Source organism: Periplaneta americana, chromosome 1, assembly GCF_040183065.1.
Source record: "Periplaneta americana isolate PAMFEO1 chromosome 1, P.americana_PAMFEO1_priV1, whole genome shotgun sequence".
Taxonomy (NCBI): domain Eukaryota; kingdom Metazoa; phylum Arthropoda; class Insecta; order Blattodea; family Blattidae; genus Periplaneta; species Periplaneta americana.
In genome coordinates, this window is record NC_091117.1 from 114169249 (window position 1) to 114190172 (window position 20924).

The 20924-nt window shown below is 35.1% G+C and overlaps 1 protein-coding gene across 1 annotated transcript in view; it reads right to left on the bottom strand.

Annotated features, from left to right (window-relative positions):
- LOC138700021 (zinc finger C2HC domain-containing protein 1C-like) overlaps positions 1-20924 on the bottom strand; it is a 612196-nt gene that overhangs the window by 471131 nt on the left and 120141 nt on the right. Inside the window, exon 2 of the mRNA XM_069826311.1 lies at positions 18999-19100. Coding sequence (XP_069682412.1) covers positions 18999-19073 — 75 coding nt within the window. The 5' untranslated portion in view covers positions 19074-19100. The remainder of the gene's footprint in view (positions 1-18998; positions 19101-20924) is intronic.

Below are 20924 nucleotides of genomic sequence, written 5' to 3' on the forward strand. Positions count from 1 at the left end.
GTGATAATAAACATGGGCCGTAAGTGTGCGTTTAAGTGACGTACTTTAGTAGATGTTGCAACGCTGCTGCCTTAGTCGCGTTTCGAATTGTGTAACAACCATTGCTTCGGTAGCTTGCTCACCTATTGCACCCCTTCCCCAGGTCTTTCTCCGAGCGAACGTACAATACCTAATATTGGAGAGACAGTTGTAACTAACGCAATGAGATAATTGATGAAAGCCATTTAAGTGCCCAACCATCATACATGATTACAAATTATGAGTAGATCTAGTGATATGGAGACTAGTAAACGTTTTCGTGTACAAAGTTGTACTGAATACACCAGATGACACGCAATAGCGAATAGCTAATGCACTCAGTGTCATTACTCGCGATACAAGTCGAACGTTAAAAATTGGAAACATGGTTTTATATATGCATATGTACACTAGGGGCAAAAAAACCGGACCGACCCTTGTAGCTGATTTCAGAGCCTTGTTCACTTCAGAACACGATAACTAAGACTTTCGTGGTTCGAATCCTGCCTGGGAAGGAAACTTTTTTTTTTTTTTGTTCCTTATTCAAATTTATTCCCAATACTTTTCGATTGCTGGTAAAATTCATGTTCTGGGAATAATAAGTTAATTAAGCAGTAAAATATCGCTGCAATCGAAAAGTATTAGGAATAAATTTGAATAAAGAACAAAAAAACAGTTTCATTCCCAGGCAGCATTCGAACCACGAAAGTCTTAGTTACCAGTCTATCGTGCTCTGGAATGAACAAGGCTCTGAAATCAGCTACAAGGGTCGGTCCGGTTTTTTTTTTTTTTTTTTTTGCCACTACAGTACATACTGTATGTCTATGTTTTTCAACTTCAGTATTTTAGTTATTTGCGTGGGACATTTGAAATAGAATATAATGTCACAGTATAGTATACAAACAGTTTTGTGCAGTGATAACAGACTAGAACCGAGTGGTTCAGACTGCGCTCGCTGTCTATTTGTACTGTTGATTGCACTGGATTGAACACCACTCTTGTATCCAAAAGCAAAATGATGGAAGGATTCAGGGAAGCACGATACGATAATTTACCTTCGTCTAAGTTTGCAAAAAGTGTTGGCCAAGAAATTTATGCAATGTTGTTAGATACGTCCAAATAAATCTCGAAATAGTATATGAATTGTGAGCTCCACCGCTGCACAGTGGGTCAAATTACGAATCTGGTTGGACAAAAGTATTTTTCTTCATCATCAAAAACCATTATTCATTCCTTGTGTAAATTCCCTGCACTAGAAACGCTTCTCAGTGCAATATTGACAACACAGCACAGTCCCCAGTCTGAGGTATCTCCGCATGCGTTGCTTACAATATATCATATTGCAGAGGCTTTTAGAGGGTGGATGTCTGTGATTATATTTATGCTGTCTGAGTGTTTATTATGATATTTTGTTACACAGTAGAGCGTGTAGCTTGGAACATTTTATTTTAAGCAGTTTCAGTAATTATTTCCAATAGATACTCAATAATTTTAGTAACATTACTTGTCTTGTATAAGAAACTTGACAATAGTTTCACATTTAATGTTTTTGACGAGACTTTTAACATACCGCGTCACATCGCGGTCACGATCTAAATTTTGAGCTCAAATGTAGTGCAAGATCTCTGGTTGACGGCAATTACCAAATTATTTTCACATTCTCGCAACTTACTTTGTTATTTTACATTTTATAGGTCGGTACGCAACCGGTTATCACGCGGTTACAGTTATTTGAAGAACTGGACTCGAAGATTCTGGAAAAGAAACGCTTACTAACTTCATAAAAATAAATATAGGAATAAAGGAATGTTCTGAAGACGTAGAAAAATATTTAGAAAGGGGTCTGGAGATTTTGTAGATAATTTTAGCCGTCAATATAAGCAGATTCATAGAAGCAAAAAAAAATTCGTATTAAGTATTATGCTTGGTTAAAAAATAACATTTTCTAAATCCGTATATGATGTAAAACTTTCTAGTAAAACAGGAGCTGTATCTCCTCATCCACTCCTTCTCTAGGAAGATCCAGGAAGGTATTCCGTAAAAAGTAATAGTAGACCTAAAAGAATGAAAATTCAACCTCTTGACTCTGCACACTTGCAACAAGAACTAAGCCAGTTACATTTATTGTATGAAAAAGAAACTACCGAATTGACGAAAAGGTAAGTTCGTATAATAAGTTGGAAATTACATCATGCATACATACTATATGCTACTTGCAATTCCTGTATAAGTTAAAAAGAAAAATATGTTAGATATGAAGAAAGTTATTAATTTTGTCTAAACCCATCTCCTATAAAGGAGTAGTTCCCCTCACACAAACGTAATGAGAACTTGTACACAAAAAAATGTATGCTACTTGTAACTCCTGTATATAGCTTCATGAAACTGTTACGTAGGAGAAAAGTTATTAATTTCCTCTAAAACCACCATTTCTTAAGGGCAGTTCCTCTAGCACGAACGTAATGAGAGATATTACATAAACAATATATGCTCCCAGTAACTTCTGTGTAAATGTTCATGAAAATCTGATAGTTAAAAGAAAAGTAATTAATTTTATCTAAAAAAACCCTCTAAAGGGGTCGTTCCTCTTATACAAACATAATGAGAGTTTTTTACATAAAAAGTACATGCCACCTGTAACTTATGTACAAAGTTTCATGAAAATCTGTTTGGTGGAAGAAAATTTATTAATTTGGTCTAAAACCACCCCATATTAAGGGATAGTTCCCCTTATACAAACTTAAAGAGAGTTCGTACACAAGAAATATCTACATGTAATTCCTGTGTAAAATTTAATGAAAATCTGTTAGATAGAATATAACTTATTAATTTTGTCCACCTAGATTTGCGTTTTGACCCACTGTGGAGTAACGGTTAGCGCGTCTGACCATGAACAAACGGGACCGATTTCAAATCCTAGTTGGGATAAGTTACCTGACTGGGATTTTTTTCCGGGGTATTCCCTCAAGCAATTGAAGCATAATTGCTGGCTACCTTTCGGCGTTGGACCTCAGACTCATTTCGTCATCATTAATACACGTATATGATCATTAAGGAGCGGACTCTTATGATGTAATTAAATATTTATTTTACGTGTGATGAAACACAATTAACAAAGTTAAAAATTCCGAATGTCAAGTTTCAAGTTTAAAACTCGAATTTTATTTCACATAAAAACACATATTTTCACAAAAAATTATGTAAATATATATTTTTAGGAAATGTATTATAAACACATAGATCTTGGAGTTTTTTTTTGCTTAAACATTTTTTTAGAAGTTCTTTTCAATATTTTAAAACCAAATCAATTATATCACTCGGAAGTACGTTATCTTTTTAAGAATTCTTGGTTCTTTTGAAGAATTCTTCGTTGCTTCGTGTTTCTATGCGCTGTGTGGTATATCCGTGATCCATTTTTGTAACAGTATCGCCTCAAGTTCTGAGAACTGCTAGGCAGCATATCAATGTTATTATTAGGGAATAAATTAACACAGACAAGAAGGAGAGATCTTGCAACTTATTAGGAATATTTATTGTTGCTGAAGATGATTTCATTCCGCGCTTTGTTTGTGAAACACAACGGATAAGAGCTCGGGTATAAACATTATTTAATTTAAACAAATCTCTCGCCTCTCGCTCATGCCTATCAAGTAAGGCAATACATCTTGTTGTGATTCCCTGTTATCGGGACATAAGCATAAAAGCTGCGTAATGCAATGTGGTGGCGTCGCTATAGGAAGCTTTTCTCCGACATTGTCAGTCAGTAGATAGAAACATTTACACTAAGACGTGTGTATATTAGCCTCTTAAGATGCCTAAAATCAAATTGAGTTTAAGATCGCGTCTTCAGCAATATGTAGATGAATTTAAAAACATTTTTACTGCCGACGGAAAAGTGTTATTTTGCCATCCATGTGGTAAATCAGTTAATTGCAGATCAGCGCTCTCAGTTAACCCAATATTTGTCTGGAAACGAGCATATAGACGCTGCTTCACGTGTGCATTCACGGCAAAACAGTGGATATAAATAAATGTGTAAAGTTCTGAAGTATTGGAAGGTGTGCCTGTAGGTGAAATTGACGGTGTATGTGTTTGTGACAATCCTCTCTTTAAATATGCATGTCTGACGTCCTGTGATGTGGAAAGATCGTTTTCATAGTATAAGTCGTTGTTCAGAGATAATCGACATGCATTTGTGATGGAGAATTTGGAAATGACTTTTGTTGTTCACTGCAATTCTCGGACTACTGCTAGTAATTGATACTCAAGTGTGATTGGTGAGTACCTAGTAACATTTTTTTCAAGCTAAGTAAGGTATTTTTGTCATATTTAAAAAATATATATATTATTTTTACCAAATATTTTTGTACTTTTTAGCACATAAAAATAAATATATTTACATTTTTAGCACATAAAAATCCGCTCCCTAATGACCATCATCTATACCATAGTCCGAATTAAGTTCACGGTGCACTTGTACAAGAGAGCGGTCATTCGGCTACTCAGTCATTCACAGGATAAGAGTGGTAAATACAATAAGCCTCAGGCTGCAGTGCAAGCCTTCGGATCTCTCCTTCGTATAAGAGAGAGAACAAAAATGTATTGTGAAGTGGAAAATATGTCATGAACACACTTGAAAAAAGATGTGTACTGTATTTGTACGCGCCGCTGCGCCGGTACAATATACCAGAAATAAGATTTGTGATCTATATGTTCAGCAGGAATAAAAGTCATAATGAATTTATACAACTCATTCACTTACTGTACTTACAAATGGCTTTTAGAGAACCCAGAAGTTCATTGCCGCCCTCACATAAGCCCGCCATTGGTTGGTCCCTATCCTGAGCAAGATTAATGCAGTCCCTACCATCATATCCCATCTCACTCAAATCCATTTTAATATTATCTTCCCATCTACGTCTCGACTTCTCCAAAGGTCTTTTTCCCTCCGGCCTCCCAACTAACACTATATATGCACATTTGGATTCGTCCATACATGCTACATGTCCTGACCATCTCAAACGTCTGTATTTAATATTCCTAATAATTATTATGCCAGGTGAAGAATACAATGAATGCAGTTCTGCGTTGTGTAACTTTTTTCATTCTCCTGTAACTTAATCCCTCTTAGTCCCAAATATTTTCCTAAGCATTTTATTCTCAAACACCCTTAGCCTCTGTTCCTCTCTTAAAGTGGAAGTCTAAGTTTCACAATTATACAGAACAGCCGGTAATTTGTTTTATAAATTTCAACTTTTCGCTTTTTTGCTCCAAAATATTTGAATTTTTCTACGTCTTGAAAAGATAAATTTTCAATTTGTATATTTCCATTTTATTATGTTCTGGTCATGGGGTGTAATCATATGAGTATTTTGTCTTTTCGAGATTTACTTTCATGCCTATCTCTTTACTTGCTTCAATAAAAATTCCCGTTTGTACAACTTATTACAAACAAGAATTGGTAGGATTGAAACCTTAATACGGCATGCAGGAAAAGCTTCACTACATCTACGAGTGTTCGAGCAGATTTATAAGTATGGACTATTTTTTAAAATACGTAAAACGTGTGATACAGACAGATTAATGTGTGAGTATACATAAATTCAGTAAATTTTCTTAGAATAACGCTCCATAGCTATTCACACAAGCGTCCCTTTGGTGGGAAAGCGTCGGATACCATAACCTGGATATATAAATGCAATAGCTTGCCTATGAATAATTTTTATGGACATTCACACAGGCATTCCATTATGTTAGGAGACGTCAGCATAAAAAGTCCTTTGCTATTTTTTTTTAGCCATTTCAACACTTCGGCCTTCACCTTCAGTTCTTCATCTGTGTGGAATCTGTACCCCTTTCGATTTTTCTTTAAGGGACACAATAAATGAGTCGCGTGATGATAAATTGGTGCTGTACGGTGGGTGTCTCAGAATCTTCTGCTGTTAATAATAAATCACCGTTCGCTGATCGCCTTTTGACAGATCTGAAATAACATTAGCTATGTTAACAGGCGCCTGAGTTTTTTTATATTTAGAACCAAGTTGTTCTCGATTGCTATACGAAGGTGACTATTAAATCATGTCACATAGGGCGTGATCATACTTCAACGACATACTAGGGGAGAGTCCACCGCTGTGGACTGACCGCGAAACGAGCGGGCACGTTATCTGGATGAGATTTTTCCGAGGTCTTCCTCAACCAATCGAAGCAGAATTGCTGGATGGCGCAGGACCTTGGATTCATTTCGCCACCATTAATTACACTTCCCCTCTTTCATCATCACCTCCGTTTCTTTCCTAGGTTACGGGCTTGCTCCGATAGCCTATAGAGTCGCATACAGACCGCCGCCGAGCTTGGACTTCGTGGATATGTGGTCATTCGTTGTTAGTGATAGAGCTACGTATCTTCAGCTTTCCATTGGGTTCATGCTAACTCGTGGGGCCGGGATTGAGGAGGCGGCGCTCAGGTTCTCTGCAGCGTGAACTGCTGACTTGCAACTTGCTCTCCGTCTTCTTCTTCTTCTTCTACGTCACGGTTTAGGCCTTTCATTAGCCTGTTCCGGCTCCAAATTGTTGCTGCCTCCATCTTTTCTTAGGTCTTCCTAAGTTCCTTTTTCCTCGTGGTGAGTAATTGTATGCTGCTTTTGGTATTCTATTGTTCGTCATCCTTGTTAGGTGGTTTTCCCAATTTGTTCTATATTTCACTATTGTTGTATTTAGTTCCTCTACTTTTAGTTGATGTCTTATTTCTGTATTGTGTTTTTTTGTCTGTTCTTTGATATCCTGCTATTGGCCTGAGGAATTTCGTTTCAGCAGCTTGTATTCTAGCTATATGTTGTGCCGTCATTGTCCATGTTTCGGATCCATAAATAATTGTAGGAACTGCCATCGTCTTATATAATTTTATTAAGGAGTCTTTTCTGGCTTTATTTTTCAAGGTTCTTTTTAGTGTTCCTGTTATATAGTTAAGCTTGTTTAACTTGTTATTTATATCTGTTTCTGTTGTGTATGATATTTCGCAACCTAGGAAATTGAATTTTGAGACTTGTTCTATTGCTTTATTTTCTAAAATTATCTTTGTCCGAACTGGATAAGAGCCCTTAAAAGCCATTTCCTTTGTTTTTCCTGATGATATTTCCATGTTGTATTTTTTTTATATTTCGTTTAATTTATATAGCATTCTCTGTATTTCATCCTCTGTTTTTTGCAATTAAAATCTGATCATCTGCAAAGGCTAACGTTTTTATTATCATATTTCCTAAATTAATTCCTCCTGTTGTTATTTGTTTCCATGATCTTATCATGTCGTCCAGATATATATTAAAAAGAGTGGTTGATAATGGACAACCTTGTCTAACTCCTCCTGTTATTATTATAGGTTCTCTTTGGTTTATTTTTATTTTTGTTTTTCCGTACATATCTTTAATTACTTCTATCAAATGTAATGGGATTCCCTTTTCATTTAATATATTCCACAATTTTGGTCTAGACACTTTGTCAAAAGCCTTCTTATAATCTAAGAAAAGGATATGAGTTTCTAAGTTGAATTCCCTTCTTTTCTCAATTATTTGCTTTAAGGTAAAAACGTTATCTATGCAGCTTCTCCCTTTCCTAAAACCTGTCTGCTCTTCTGATATTATTATGTCGACTATATTTGATAGTCTTTGGCTTATCATTTTTGCGTATACTTTATATGTTGTACATAGTAAGCTTATTCCCCTATAATTTTCTGGGTTTGTTTTATCTCCTTTTTTAAATATCGATATTATCTTCCCTATTTTCCATTCTTCTGGCGTAGTCTTTTGTTTCCAACATTTGTTATAAAAATTTAATAGCCTTTCTTGAAAATTTCTCAGGGCATATTTTAATAATTCTATATTTATATTGTCTATTCCACATGCTTTATTATTCCTACTTTTCTTTAGTGCTTCTAACATCTCTTGCATTTCAAAGTCATCTACTTCTATGTACTGTTTGTTTTTTCCTATAGTTTCTTCTTCATTTTCTTTATCAGTCCACAATTTCTTATAATAATTTTCTAATTCTATATCTTGTATAATTATCAGATTTGCTTTATCTTTTTCTTGGGAATTAAGGCTTCTTATAAATTTATATACTTTGTCCTGTCTTCCATGTAAATTGTGTTCCATTTCTGCTATGTAGTTTTCCCAATGTTCTCTATTTAGTTTCCTAGTATATCTTTTTACTAATGCTCTTGCTCTATTATATTCTATTTTATTCTGATCATTCTTGTTATTAAGATATTTCAGATAAGCCTCTTTTTTATCACTCACTAATTTCTGAATTTCGGGATCCCATTTTTTTAAGCCTTTTTTCCTCTCTCCTACTTTCTTTGTCCCTAAAACTTCTTTTGCTGTTTTATGTAAGAGTCCTCTAATACATTGCCATTCTTCTTCAATTTCCTCTTTTGGCTCTTCTGCTTTTGTATAATCTCTTAACCTTCTTTTATAAGGTCTTGTATCGATTCTTCTTCTAGTAACTTTATTTTATAGATTTCTTGTTTTTCCTCTTCTTTCTTTTTTGATTCTTTATTCCAATTTCTACACCATTTCTTTTGTATATTTATTTTGCTAATCAGTAGAAAATGATCGCTGTGAATGTCACTACCTCTAAAGACTCTTGTGTCCCTCACCAGGTTTTTCATTTTTTGGTTAACCATAATGTAATCTATTATTGAGCATGATCCTCTCGTATATTTATGAATTTCTTTATGTTTGAAGTAGTTATTAGTTATTCTCAGTTGATTAAAGCATGCGAAATTTAGTAGCGTTTTTCCATTATTATTTAATGTTTCTTCTCCATTATTTCCTGTTACATTTGTGATTGGTGTTTTCCCAATACGAGCATTTACATCACCTGCTATGATTAGATAATCATTTTTATTTGTTTGATCTATTACTTTTTGTAGTTGCTGATAGAATTCTATTGTATCTTGCTTTCTGCCCTCTTCTGGTGCATAGATTCCTATTATTGTAAGGTTTCCTTTTGGTATTTTGCATCTTATTTTCATTATTCTCTGGTTTACCCATTCATATGTTGTTATTGTGTTTCTTAATTTTGTGCTTACTAATATTGCTACTCCTGCTTGAGCTCTTTCAGTTATTTCAACCCCACTATAAAACATTGTATAGTTATTTAGGTCTTGGCTTCCTTTTTGTTTCTTTTTCGTTTCTGTTATCACTGCTATGTCTATTTCTCTTTCTTTTAGTTCTCTTTCCAGTTCGGTTTCTTTGTGGTGTATTCCTCTAACGTTCCAGGTTGCTACTTTAATTTGATCTTGAATTCCAAAACGTTTGTCCTTATGGTTTGCTTTTGTCGTCATCCGTAGGTCAGTCCGGCTATCTCTTTGGAGCTTGTAAGTATTTTTAAATGTCCCCTGAGTACGGTACTAACGTTCTGCAGGGTTAGTCCTTTGGAGGGGCTGCCTCCTCAAAGCCTATGGACCTGCTTCCTTGTGTATTAACCCCGCAGGGAGGGTTGCCTTCTGCCGTTGAGGTCTTCACTCTTGTTTCCCTGAGCTGGGTCTCTTATTTCATCCCCAGAGATTGGGTTGCCACTTCCGCCATTTTCGCCGTTTCGATGTTCCCATCTCCACGCCATATCTGCCGTTGTGGTCTTCCGTGTTTGCAGCTTTCCAAATTGGTCCGTTGCTCCCACGTTGTGGATTATTCTTAGTTCCCTCACCTCTTATCTAACCGTAAGCCTAAGCTTCCCGGTTTTGATCGTCTGGTTCATTGGTACTAAGCCTCCCTACCTCATCAAGGTGATAATCCACTCCGTACGAATCTAATATGATCAGCGTACACCTAACTTTTATTCAAAATAACCAAGCGCAGGTCTCTAATAATTATGACTTGATATTTCAGAAGTGATTACTACTACTACTACTACTACTACTACTACTACTACTACTACTACTACTACTACTACTTATCTTCCTGAAGGGGAAGGGCGAACCATGGATCTACGTCCATCATAGTGAATTATTACGCTAATCTCCAGCTATGCACATTTCCAAGCCACACCTGCTGACAACGCTAAGGCTCACTGAGTATCCAGGCTTCGAAATAGGCAACTTCGCATTTTGCTACACCAGTCCTCTTGGCGCGTGACAGTTGGCGAACGGGGAATGCTATGGAATGAAGATCGTACGAAAAGAAGTATATGCCTAACGTGCAGAAACAGGAGAATCCTGAGAAAATCACAACTGCTACCTTGTTCGCTCCAAATGTCAGTATGCATTTCTCAATTAAACATCTCAGGTCTGACGACCAATGATGATGATGAAGACCACGCAGCCATCACAATTATTTAGAAATACTTAACTACTCAGAACTATCTCCCATTAAATGCATTGCTTAATGTACAATATTATGATAATAAACCTTTTCAGTTCCTCAGACATGAAAAGCGTATTTGCAATGGTAAACGTTTACGTTGGTTTTAAACTAGAGTTATGATTATGAGTTATGGAGAAACAGTGTACTGTAGTTAGAAAAACGGAAGCATCCCAGGAGTATGCGCCGAGATCTGCCAGAAGCACTTTGAGGAAGCATATTCATTGAGTACTTTTAAATAGTTCCCGAAGTGTATCATGAAAGATATGATAAAGGAAGTCTGGCTAGTCGCATGCGAAAGAAATGTGTTCATTATTTAGATGGTAGATACATTCAAATATCTTGGAGAAACACTAACACATATAAATTACACTCGGGAGGAAATGAAACGCATAATAAATATGGGAAATGCCTGTTATTCGATTGAGAAGCTTTTGTCATCTAGTCTGCTGCCAAAAAATCTTAAAGTTAGAATTTATAAAACAGTTATATTACCGGTTCTTCTGTATGATTGTGAAACTTGGATTCTCACTTTGAGAGAGGAACAGAGATTAAGGATAAATAAGGTTCTTAGGAAAATATTTGGGACTAAGAGGGATGAAGTTACAGGAGAATGGAGAAAGTTACACAACGCAGACTGCACGCATTGTATTCCTCACCTAACATAATTAGGAACATTAAATCCAGACGTTTGAGATGAGCAGGACGTGTAGCACGTATGGGCGAATCCAGAAATCCATATAGAGTGTTAGTTGGGAAGCCGGAGGAAAAAAGACTTTTGGGGAGGCCGAGACGTTGATGAGAGGATAATATTAAAATGGATTTGAGGGAGGTAGAATTATAATGATAGAGACTGATTAATCTTGCACAGGATAGGGACCGATGGCGGGCTTATATGAGGGCGGCAATGAACCTCCGGGTTCCTTAAAAGCCATTTGTAAGTAAGTAAGATACATAAACATTTTCTCTAAGATATATATATATATATATATATGTATTATATTTCCAGCTCTTAACGAAGTAATAAAAGATCCCCTGCCGGATAGGTCGGGACTGCCGGCCATCTGTGTACGCCGCCCTTGTTTTGACTCCAGTCGTTGTGATGGATTATTACTTTAGTTGAGTCATCTGCAATCTTACTTAGGATATAGCCTACAGCGTCCAGTATAAGTAATTTGTAGATTAAAAACTGCGCACGTTAAGAACGGAAATATGAAGGATGTAAAAGATGTAAGTTGCTAAACTTAAATAGGTAGGAGAGAGCAGTCTACTGAACAAATGTGCTTCAATTTTCTTCTCTCTCACAATTTTATTTTAACGTAATAATGATTTCATTTAAATCCTTTTCAGCAACAGTAACAAAAATTCAAGACTGGACATAAAAAAGTCCGTAAGTGCCAATATCTTTGAAAATTAATTTTTCCAAAGAAGAGTCATATGTTCCTGGCCCAATCCAGTAAGATATGAAGATAAATACTATTGTAATTTTATTTAGAACCTAGCTTTTGCCATATATGTGCAAAATGTATATTACATTACTAGTTCCACAAGAAAGCCCTGTTTTCTAGCGTTTTTCTCTTTGGCACTTATGCTTTTGGTTCAATAGATTTTCCTGTACGACATATTATATTATCTTTGGTATCTTAATGTCTACTTCCCACATCATTGTTTATAGAAATGAGTTATTTCGAATGTATTTGGAATCACTATAAAAATGAACTTAGTTTTATGATCAATATTTTTGTTACAACCTAAAAAACCTTCATTATTTACTTTCAAATGAAATAAGAATTGATCGGAATTAATATTAAAATATGCATATGAAAGGTTCTTATTAGACGGGACATAGTGCATCCTAAGCATTTTAGTTTAAGAATGCTTTTTGTTCACCCGTGAGGGAACAAGCTGCGTCCCGACTGTGCTGCACATCTAAGCCGGCTCCACCATCCGCCACAACACGCATTTTTCTTCAATAATTCAATTAGTATACGATACCTGTGGTGGTGGTCTTCCGTATCTCACACATCTACTCGAATAATGTTCTCGTCAGGAAAGGAAGAACCTTAGGTTCCGGTGCCTCTTATGCAGCTCTATGAGTTACCTTGAATCTACCACCACAGACGTCTATGAAGTTTTGGACAAACAGCGAGGAAACCCACTATGGCGGAAGGTAGATTCGACGTCACGCAGAAACTGGTGAGGTCGTTAGAAATTGCTGAAACCGTATGATTGACAATAAAAAAAAAAAAAACAAACGAGAACTAAGATAGGCCTACTCCTCTCACCTGTTTAGTCAAGTGAAGACAGAGATGGACCCAACCTATAATATGCCAAGGCTACTTCACCAGCAATGGAGAAGTTCAAGCTACAAGTCTTGTGAATAATCCGTAATTGTTTCCTGTTCCATTTACAGTGATTACTGTTATGTATGCGGTGTTTACTTAGTATATCAAAACTTAAGCTCCTATTGAAAGTGTAATATGATAACTGAAAATAAACCTGATCGAGTATAATAGAATAGTTTTAGTACGGTGTTCTAGATTCTCTATTCTACCTGGTAATTTAGTTTGGAAAATTGAAAGCACGCTTGCGTTACATAATTGTTATGTCGAGTTAGAAGTTTAATTGGTTACTTATATTACATTTAACAAAATAGTAAATCGTTGTGACAAAAGTTGTGTAGTATTTAACATGTAACATTCCATAAAATAAAGGATGGCTTTAATTAGAGGAGTATGCAAATTGTTGTCTCTTGCTATTGGCATAACCTGGCGAAAATAAAATGTTTACTAAGTGTGAGAAACAACCATAAAACTGTATTACTTTTTTAATTAGATACTTAATTGCTGTTGGCGGCCTACTGGATTACACGAGGCTAAAGATTTAGTGCAGTGATGTCAAAGCAAGCGCATTTTTCTGACCTTGACGTAGTGCGCGGGCATCAAGCGCTACTTATGGAAGGAGGAATAAGCAGCCTGTTTGGATTAAGAAAAAGTGGTGCACAAACTTCAAACGGAACGTGAAATTTTATGTCGTTATTTTTATATGGCTTCTTTCTATTTGATATTATCTATATTGTCTGTAAAATAAAAGTATTTACACCAATTTCTTAATATTGCAGTTTTGTTTTAAACGTTAATAACAAAATAAAGAGTTAAGAAGGAATATTCACATAAATTCCATAGTAGTGCAACTGTACTGTACTAAGTGGATGAAACACATCATTCATAAAGAAAGTGATATCCCAAAAAAAGAGATTGAGTATGCCATGATAAGTTGGAATTGATATGAATGGTACCTTTAGCCTTATAAAAGTAATCAACCAACTAATCAAAACAATATTATAGTACAAAGCAAAGTTACCTAGGTACTATATATTCCATAACAAATCTCTTATCGCATTATGCTTTTAAGGTGATACTGGTGAGTAACTTCCTATCGTCAGAATATCAAATTATTTTCTCGAAATCAACACATCGGCACAGATCTTTTGCTTATGATGGAACAGTAGTTGCTTTGTTAATTCATTTTCTTACAAACATTAATTTTCCATGCGAATATTTTCAAAATTTGTAATACACTATCTTCATTTTTAATACATATTTACGGTGTATTAGATTTACGACAACATTGTTTCAGTACCTGTAAGGCTACTAAACAAATAGGCATATATCTGAAAATTTCACTTTTACATAAAAAATTGAAAAAAAAAATCCTTTTGAATAAAAAAACAAACTTGTGAAAAATGAGCATTAAAATTAAAGCTTACATTCTTATAATGCACTTATACTTCTCAGACAAATCTAAAAATTAACATGGATACAGTTTTGATAAGTTTTCTTCCCTTTATACATTGAATCATTGCTGGCCATCCCTGTATATAGGTCGACCAAGTTACAGTACTATCTTACTCGTCTGTCTCTCTCCTTTCCGTTGTAAAGCGCTCGGGCTCTCCTGAGCTCTAAATCGCGCGCTTGCTCCTATTGGCATCAATTGACATGACTGATTTAGTGCATCATACTTGGAATGTCTCTCGAGAAATGCATGCTAATAGAACGGACGACACCAATGGAATAGATGAGAAAATTCTACTTCAGTATGTGCACCTTTTAATCGCAATAATATTTGAAGAGTTAAATTATAATCAAAATTTACAAATTGATTCCATTTTAGTCAGAAGTAGAGAGGGGATTTTATTTCATTACTAGACTACAGATTTTATGTGTAAGAAGTACAATTTTTCTCAGTAAATATTTGCAAACAAAGTTTAATAGGTTGTTTCGTGTATAATTAATATCAATAGTGTGTATAATTTGACGTTTAGCGGCTATTTTTGCCTTCTTTAGTAGGGCCTATAAGTTTCCATTTTTCTAATTTTAAATATCTTACCTACTTTATATTGTAAACGAAAATATTGTATATTTACAATGCGAAACGCCGAGCGGCATTTCCAAGGCTTCGCATTCTGCACAAGCGATATTCAGTGTTCAGCAGCCGGCAGTGACCATGCTTATGTTTCTTGTTTCTAGGACAATGCTCGTTTTTGCTACCTTGCACTCTAGATTGTGAACAGATACCCTCTGTGTGCTAGTGGTATGAAATTCGTCGTATTTTCTACTAGTGATAATTTTGAACTTACAGTACCACGCTACCCGACAGGCAACAGTATAATACAATAGCTTATCGAAGTGACCTGCCGCAACAAAGATTACTACGTATCATAATTATTGTTAGTATTATTTCATTCTGTCTCATTAAAGTCGTGTCCTCTTCTTCGTCCACCTCCTTTTGGGTCTTCCGCTGTCTTGTCTATTAGATAATCGCTTGTTTGGCTAGCCGATCACCGTTCATTGTCTCAATGTGTAGAGAGCCAACTATACTAGTATTCTGCATATTCAGCTTTTTTCTTTCTCACCTTTATTTATTTGGTGAGCTAACTATGTGAAAGCGAAAAGCACATTTGAATTGCTTTCTATTGTCGACACTCTTCTTTATTTGAAATCCAAATCTCATTTGCGTAATTCAAAATTTCTTTGAATGAAATATTACTAAGTCTTAATTATCTAATTATCTGGTAGCCAATATTTATTTAAGATTTCTTCTTAATACTGTATGTTCTGACTCTGACATTGGTATCAGAAATATACTCCGAAAATTGTGAAAGTATAGTCACTTGTTCGTTAATTTGTTTATTTTCATTTTGACTCTTAATGGACTTTTTTTGTGTGTTTTATAGCTGATTTGCCGTGCAAGATATATGCAGTGAAGAATACGCTTGCTGAGTTTTTATGGACGTGACTGTGTTGGTTATTCATGCAGCGTTGAGAGTGGACTTGTGATTATACTGTAAGTGATTTTGTGGAGCTGGTGCCCCAGTCACGGATTTAATCAGATAATTTACCTTTTTAAATTTCTTTTGTTATTATTGTGTGTATAGTGGATCGCCCTGCTAGGCATAGTGAATGAGAGTGACCAAATTCTCTCTCTCTCTCTCTCTCTCTCTCTCTCTCTCTCTCTCTCTCTATTTTTGGCAAGTTGGTTTTCCAGACCTAATTTCATATATTGGTTCAGTTTATCCATGTGTAGGCCGGGCAGTTTTAGGTGTCTTTCACCTTTGTATTTCCCTTATGGGATTTTTATTATTATATAGGTATATAGTATGTGTTTAGATTTTCAGTGTGGTGTTTTATTTTGTTATTCTTTTCGAGTCTATGTTATTATTTATATTATTTTCGTGTTATTAAATTGTTATATGTGAGGTGAAATAATTTTTTTTTATTAACTACCTACCATCCAACGAGGTTTTCCTCGCTGTTATTAAAGATTTATGGTTTCTCATTGAGCAGTTGGACCCCAATACAGCTCGTAGTTTGATACTATATCTTTAAACAAGTTTATTTAAGCTTAGTAGGAATGTAGCGAATATATATGAAGTAAGTCACTTCTTCGGATAGTAGGTACAAAAATCTAAATTGTACGTTAAAATCTCTAAATCGAATCTTCTGTAAGAAAGAAAAGCCACAATGATACATACATTGACTGGCACTGAAGACTGTTCCTAGACTATTTCTTGTATGAAGAAGGGAAATTCTATTAATTATGAGCTGGTATTTGTTTTCATCTAGTGATTCTAAATTGTTCTCGTAATGATCATTGAAGAATGGTAAAATTTCTCCCCATTAACAGAACCTCGGCTTGCACATCTTAATTCCAACGTGAAGTAAAGAGGGCGTGACAAGTGGGAGAGAATAATTAAGCAGGAAATAATGAAGTTACGTTGTGTTTGATTTCTCTAATTCTGAAGCTAATTTAGGTGTAGCTAATGGAAGCTCTGTTAAGATATATGCTTTCAGAGTATTAGAATTTTTTTTTTCCTTTGAATTGTTTGCACATATATGGAAACTTGGTATTGTGTTATACAAAAAAGTCGGAGGCACCGATTTTGGCAGATGACCTCGATGACATTTCCAGTAGGCGAGCCAATATTGTTTGTGTAAGCTGCGAGAATGAGATGCGATAACATTCTGAGTCGTTCATATTTTCATAACAGCAGCTCATATCAATTATCCTTATTATGAAACACACCAAGGTACAGTCCTACTCAAAGAATACCTTTAATAAATGTAAATGATTTCCGTTCGCAATGATTTTACAATACGTCTCCTACATTTTCTAAATTAAAATAATTCTTAATTAAAAGGAAAAAGCATTGCATTGCGCCTATATATAATCCAACCCTTACCAGATCAATATACAAGATTTGTCCAGTAATAATTTAGGGATCGTCTACTGGTGGTGCGACAATTCAAGTTAATAAAATTACGATTCTTCTTAATAATCAAAATATAATTTGGTTATTTGGGTAAAATTGCATGCTGCGGAAGTTAGATTTATATAAGAGTATAATAAATAGGATTGTAATGGATATTACAAGGGAAATAATTTATTTACACGCACATTGTGAATAGAACAGAGAAGAAAGCATTTTAAAATATTCGAAATCGTACAAAATATCGGAGAAACCAAATTTCCCTGCACAAATTGCACCAATTGAAAAATATAATTACCATTCACAGTAAATACTGTATTTTATGGATTCTAAAAAGTTTATTAATCTAGAGGTATTGGCTGATGACTATATTAAATTCCAGCACAACATTAATTCAGAATATGTAGAAATTACACTTTGGATTTTACTAAATGTATAGGCCTACTATCAAAAGGTGTTACATACCCACTTAAATACTGTACATGTGTTACCTGTGCGATATCCGATGTTAAATTTTTTAAATATAATTCATAGTACTGAAACTGCCATATTGAATTCGCACAAATTGTATTATTCGTAATTTTCGTCTCGAAAACCCCTAAGATATCTAATTTAATTTTTCACCCATTTTTGTCCCACTCCACCACTTTAGGGACAAAGTCGGACTAAATAATATCTTATTCGTATTCTGTGATCGCAAAGATCCCCAGATATCGACTTTCATCGAGATCGGATGATATGAGATTTCTTACTCCCTTCTGCCTTTCCATCAGTACCTTAGGATATGGTATTTAAAAAATCTAAGAATGTTTAACCAATATTGTAGAGAGTAACCTTCACTTTAAATTTTATGTCTCTAGTTAAATATAGTTTAGTGAATTCGACTTCTTTCTCTCTCCTCTCTGCTCGGAAGTAAAAAAAGAAAAACCCAACAAAGAAAAATGAACTTATTTCAAGAGAGTAGCCTACATGAAATTGAATTTTTTTACTTTTCTTATACATTTTAGAAACAATTCTGAGAGATGAGATGAATAGTCTAACCTAATTTTATGAGTGAATCTTTGTTTTAAATTTAAAGGCTGCACGTCTGCTGGTTAAACAAAATAAATCGGTATAATTATTTTGATCATTACTGCCTCCCATTTTCCATCCCTTAATGTTCGTATTTCGTAAAACTCAGTCTTATCTATTGACTAAGGATTAACATATTTCCATATACATTTATATATTTCCATATATATAATAGATTATATTTCCATTTCGTACAATATTCTGGTCACGAGACATAATCATATACTTTGTCTTTTCGGGATTTACCACCAAACCTATTGCTTTATTTGCTTCAAGTAAAATTTCCGTGTTTTCCCTAATCGTTTGTGGAGTTTTCCTAACATATTCACGTCATCCGCATAGACAAAAAGCTGATGTAACCCGTTCAATTCCAAACCCTCTCTGTTATCCTGAACTTTCCTAATGGCATATTCTAGAGCGAAGTTAAAAAGTAAAGGTGATAGTGCATCTCCTTGCTTTAGCCCGCAGTGAATTGGAAAAACATCAGAAACTGGCCTATACGGACTCTGCTGTAAGTTTCATTGAGACACATTTTAATTAATCGAACAAGTTTCTTGGGAATACCAAAGAGACATATAGACTACTGTAATATTTGTTTAGTTTTTGGAGGTGTCTGTCCAGAGTGCACAAATACTCGGGCGTGCATGTTTACTCTTATGTCCTACCCATTCCACTGCGACAGAGATAACAACCGATCTTGCAGCGGTGAGAACTCGCTCTCCAGATCGCATTAAGAAAATCCATCTGCCAAAATCCCTGGCGCGACCTATACTAATCACTCACCTGCATCTGTGCAAGGCGCGATCCCCCGCTCGGGGCGGACGTCACACTCACTGGAGCATCCATCATGGTGGCCATGGTGACGCCTCGTGTATGGCACAGCGACTGAAAAATAAGAGCGGTGAGTCTTAGAGATTTAAGTAGAATGACTGTATGATTCTAATATTAGTTCAATGAGGATGCAATGCAACATATGAATAGCTCCAGTTTTTTTTAGCTCTTAGGTATTATGTTTATTTTTTATTTTATTGGGTTATTTTACGACGCTGTATCAGCGTCTGAATGAAATGAAGGTGATAATGCCGGTGAAATGAGTCCGGGATCCAGCACCGAAAGTTACCCAGCATTTGCTCGTATTGGGTTGAGGGAAAACCCCGGAAAAAACCTCAACCAGGTAACTTGTCCCGACCTGGTTTCGCGGCCAGACGCGCTGACCGTTACTCCACAGGTGTGGACTATTATGTTTATCAGACAAAAATGTGAACGACAAAACGTAGGCTACCACACGAATATGAGCATCGTTGCAATAGTTGTCAAAATACTAATTTGCAAGCTTTGATAAATTTAATTTTATCTGCTCCAAATATTTCTTACTAGATATGGGACGGTACGTATCTTAAAAGTACAAGAGAGGCTGTAGTTGTAATTGTAAGAAAGTAATATCTGTAATTTTAGAGCACAAATAATGCATACTAGCCAAATTTAAAATTTAACTCTACAAAATATATAAACTAAGTACAAATATTTCTCAAAATATTTAACTAACACTAGTTAATCTTCAACATTTTAAAAGTTAAATTAATATTCAAGTGTTTATCAGATCCACAATGCGAGGAATGAGGAAAGTAACAAAGTTGTAATTATGCAGAAGGGGACTCCGTCTGCCTACTTATACTAAAAATACGAAGACCTGCACATTAGAGTAAGATGGCAAAAAAGATTAGAGATACAAATATTTAGTTTTTAAGATATTTCACAGATTTCGTATTGAAAGAATGATAAGTAAATATACACCAAACAAAACTGTAAATACCAAGTGGTATTATAATAATTGAACTTTGGACAAACTGATGAACAGTGTCAAAGAATGGATCGTAGTGTCAAACAATGGATCGCAACAAGTATAGTCCATTCCCTTTCGTAAGCGACATCGAACCTCGACAAGAGCAACAGTACAACCACTCAAGCGAAACTAACCCCCCGACCTTCACTGCTATCACAACGACTGTTTAGAGTAAAGGTTGTCCAAACCTTTAAACTCGTAGCTATTTTATCATCAGCCACGGAAAAACATATATACTGTAACTTTCATTCACAATTATTTAATACCCAATATAAATAAAGTACATATAATTTCTGTAATAACATAATATGCATTAGGCCAACTCCTGGACATGAAAAATATAGATTATTTGCTCGATAAACTTATAACGCGAATCAAAAACATTTCATCAATATTACTATGTATTGGGTATTAAATATAAACACACTTACTCCATGACAACATTGGATATAATGTTACTGCAAAACATAAATGAGGAGTTTGTGAGTAAAACATGGTAAGTGACGTTTCAGTGTTTTGAAGTTATTAGGTCGATAAACATTTAAGCCGTTCAGAGCAGAAGTGGTGTAAGTCACAAATGGGTAAAGACGGTTAAAGTAAACAATCTGTAAAATACAGCGCAAAGTAGCAATTAATATTCAATTTATTTAAACAATTAGTAGTCAGTGGATAGCAAGGAGGACATATTAATTGCTACATTGCGCTGTATTTTAAAGAATTTTTACTTTAAACATCATTACCCAATTTTGACTTACATCACTTTCGCTCTGAACGGCTCATTTATACATGCAATAATTTGTATAGTTACCAGGAAAGTAAAATCTGTATACTTCTCCCATCTGTTGAGATGTTGGAAAACTAACTAC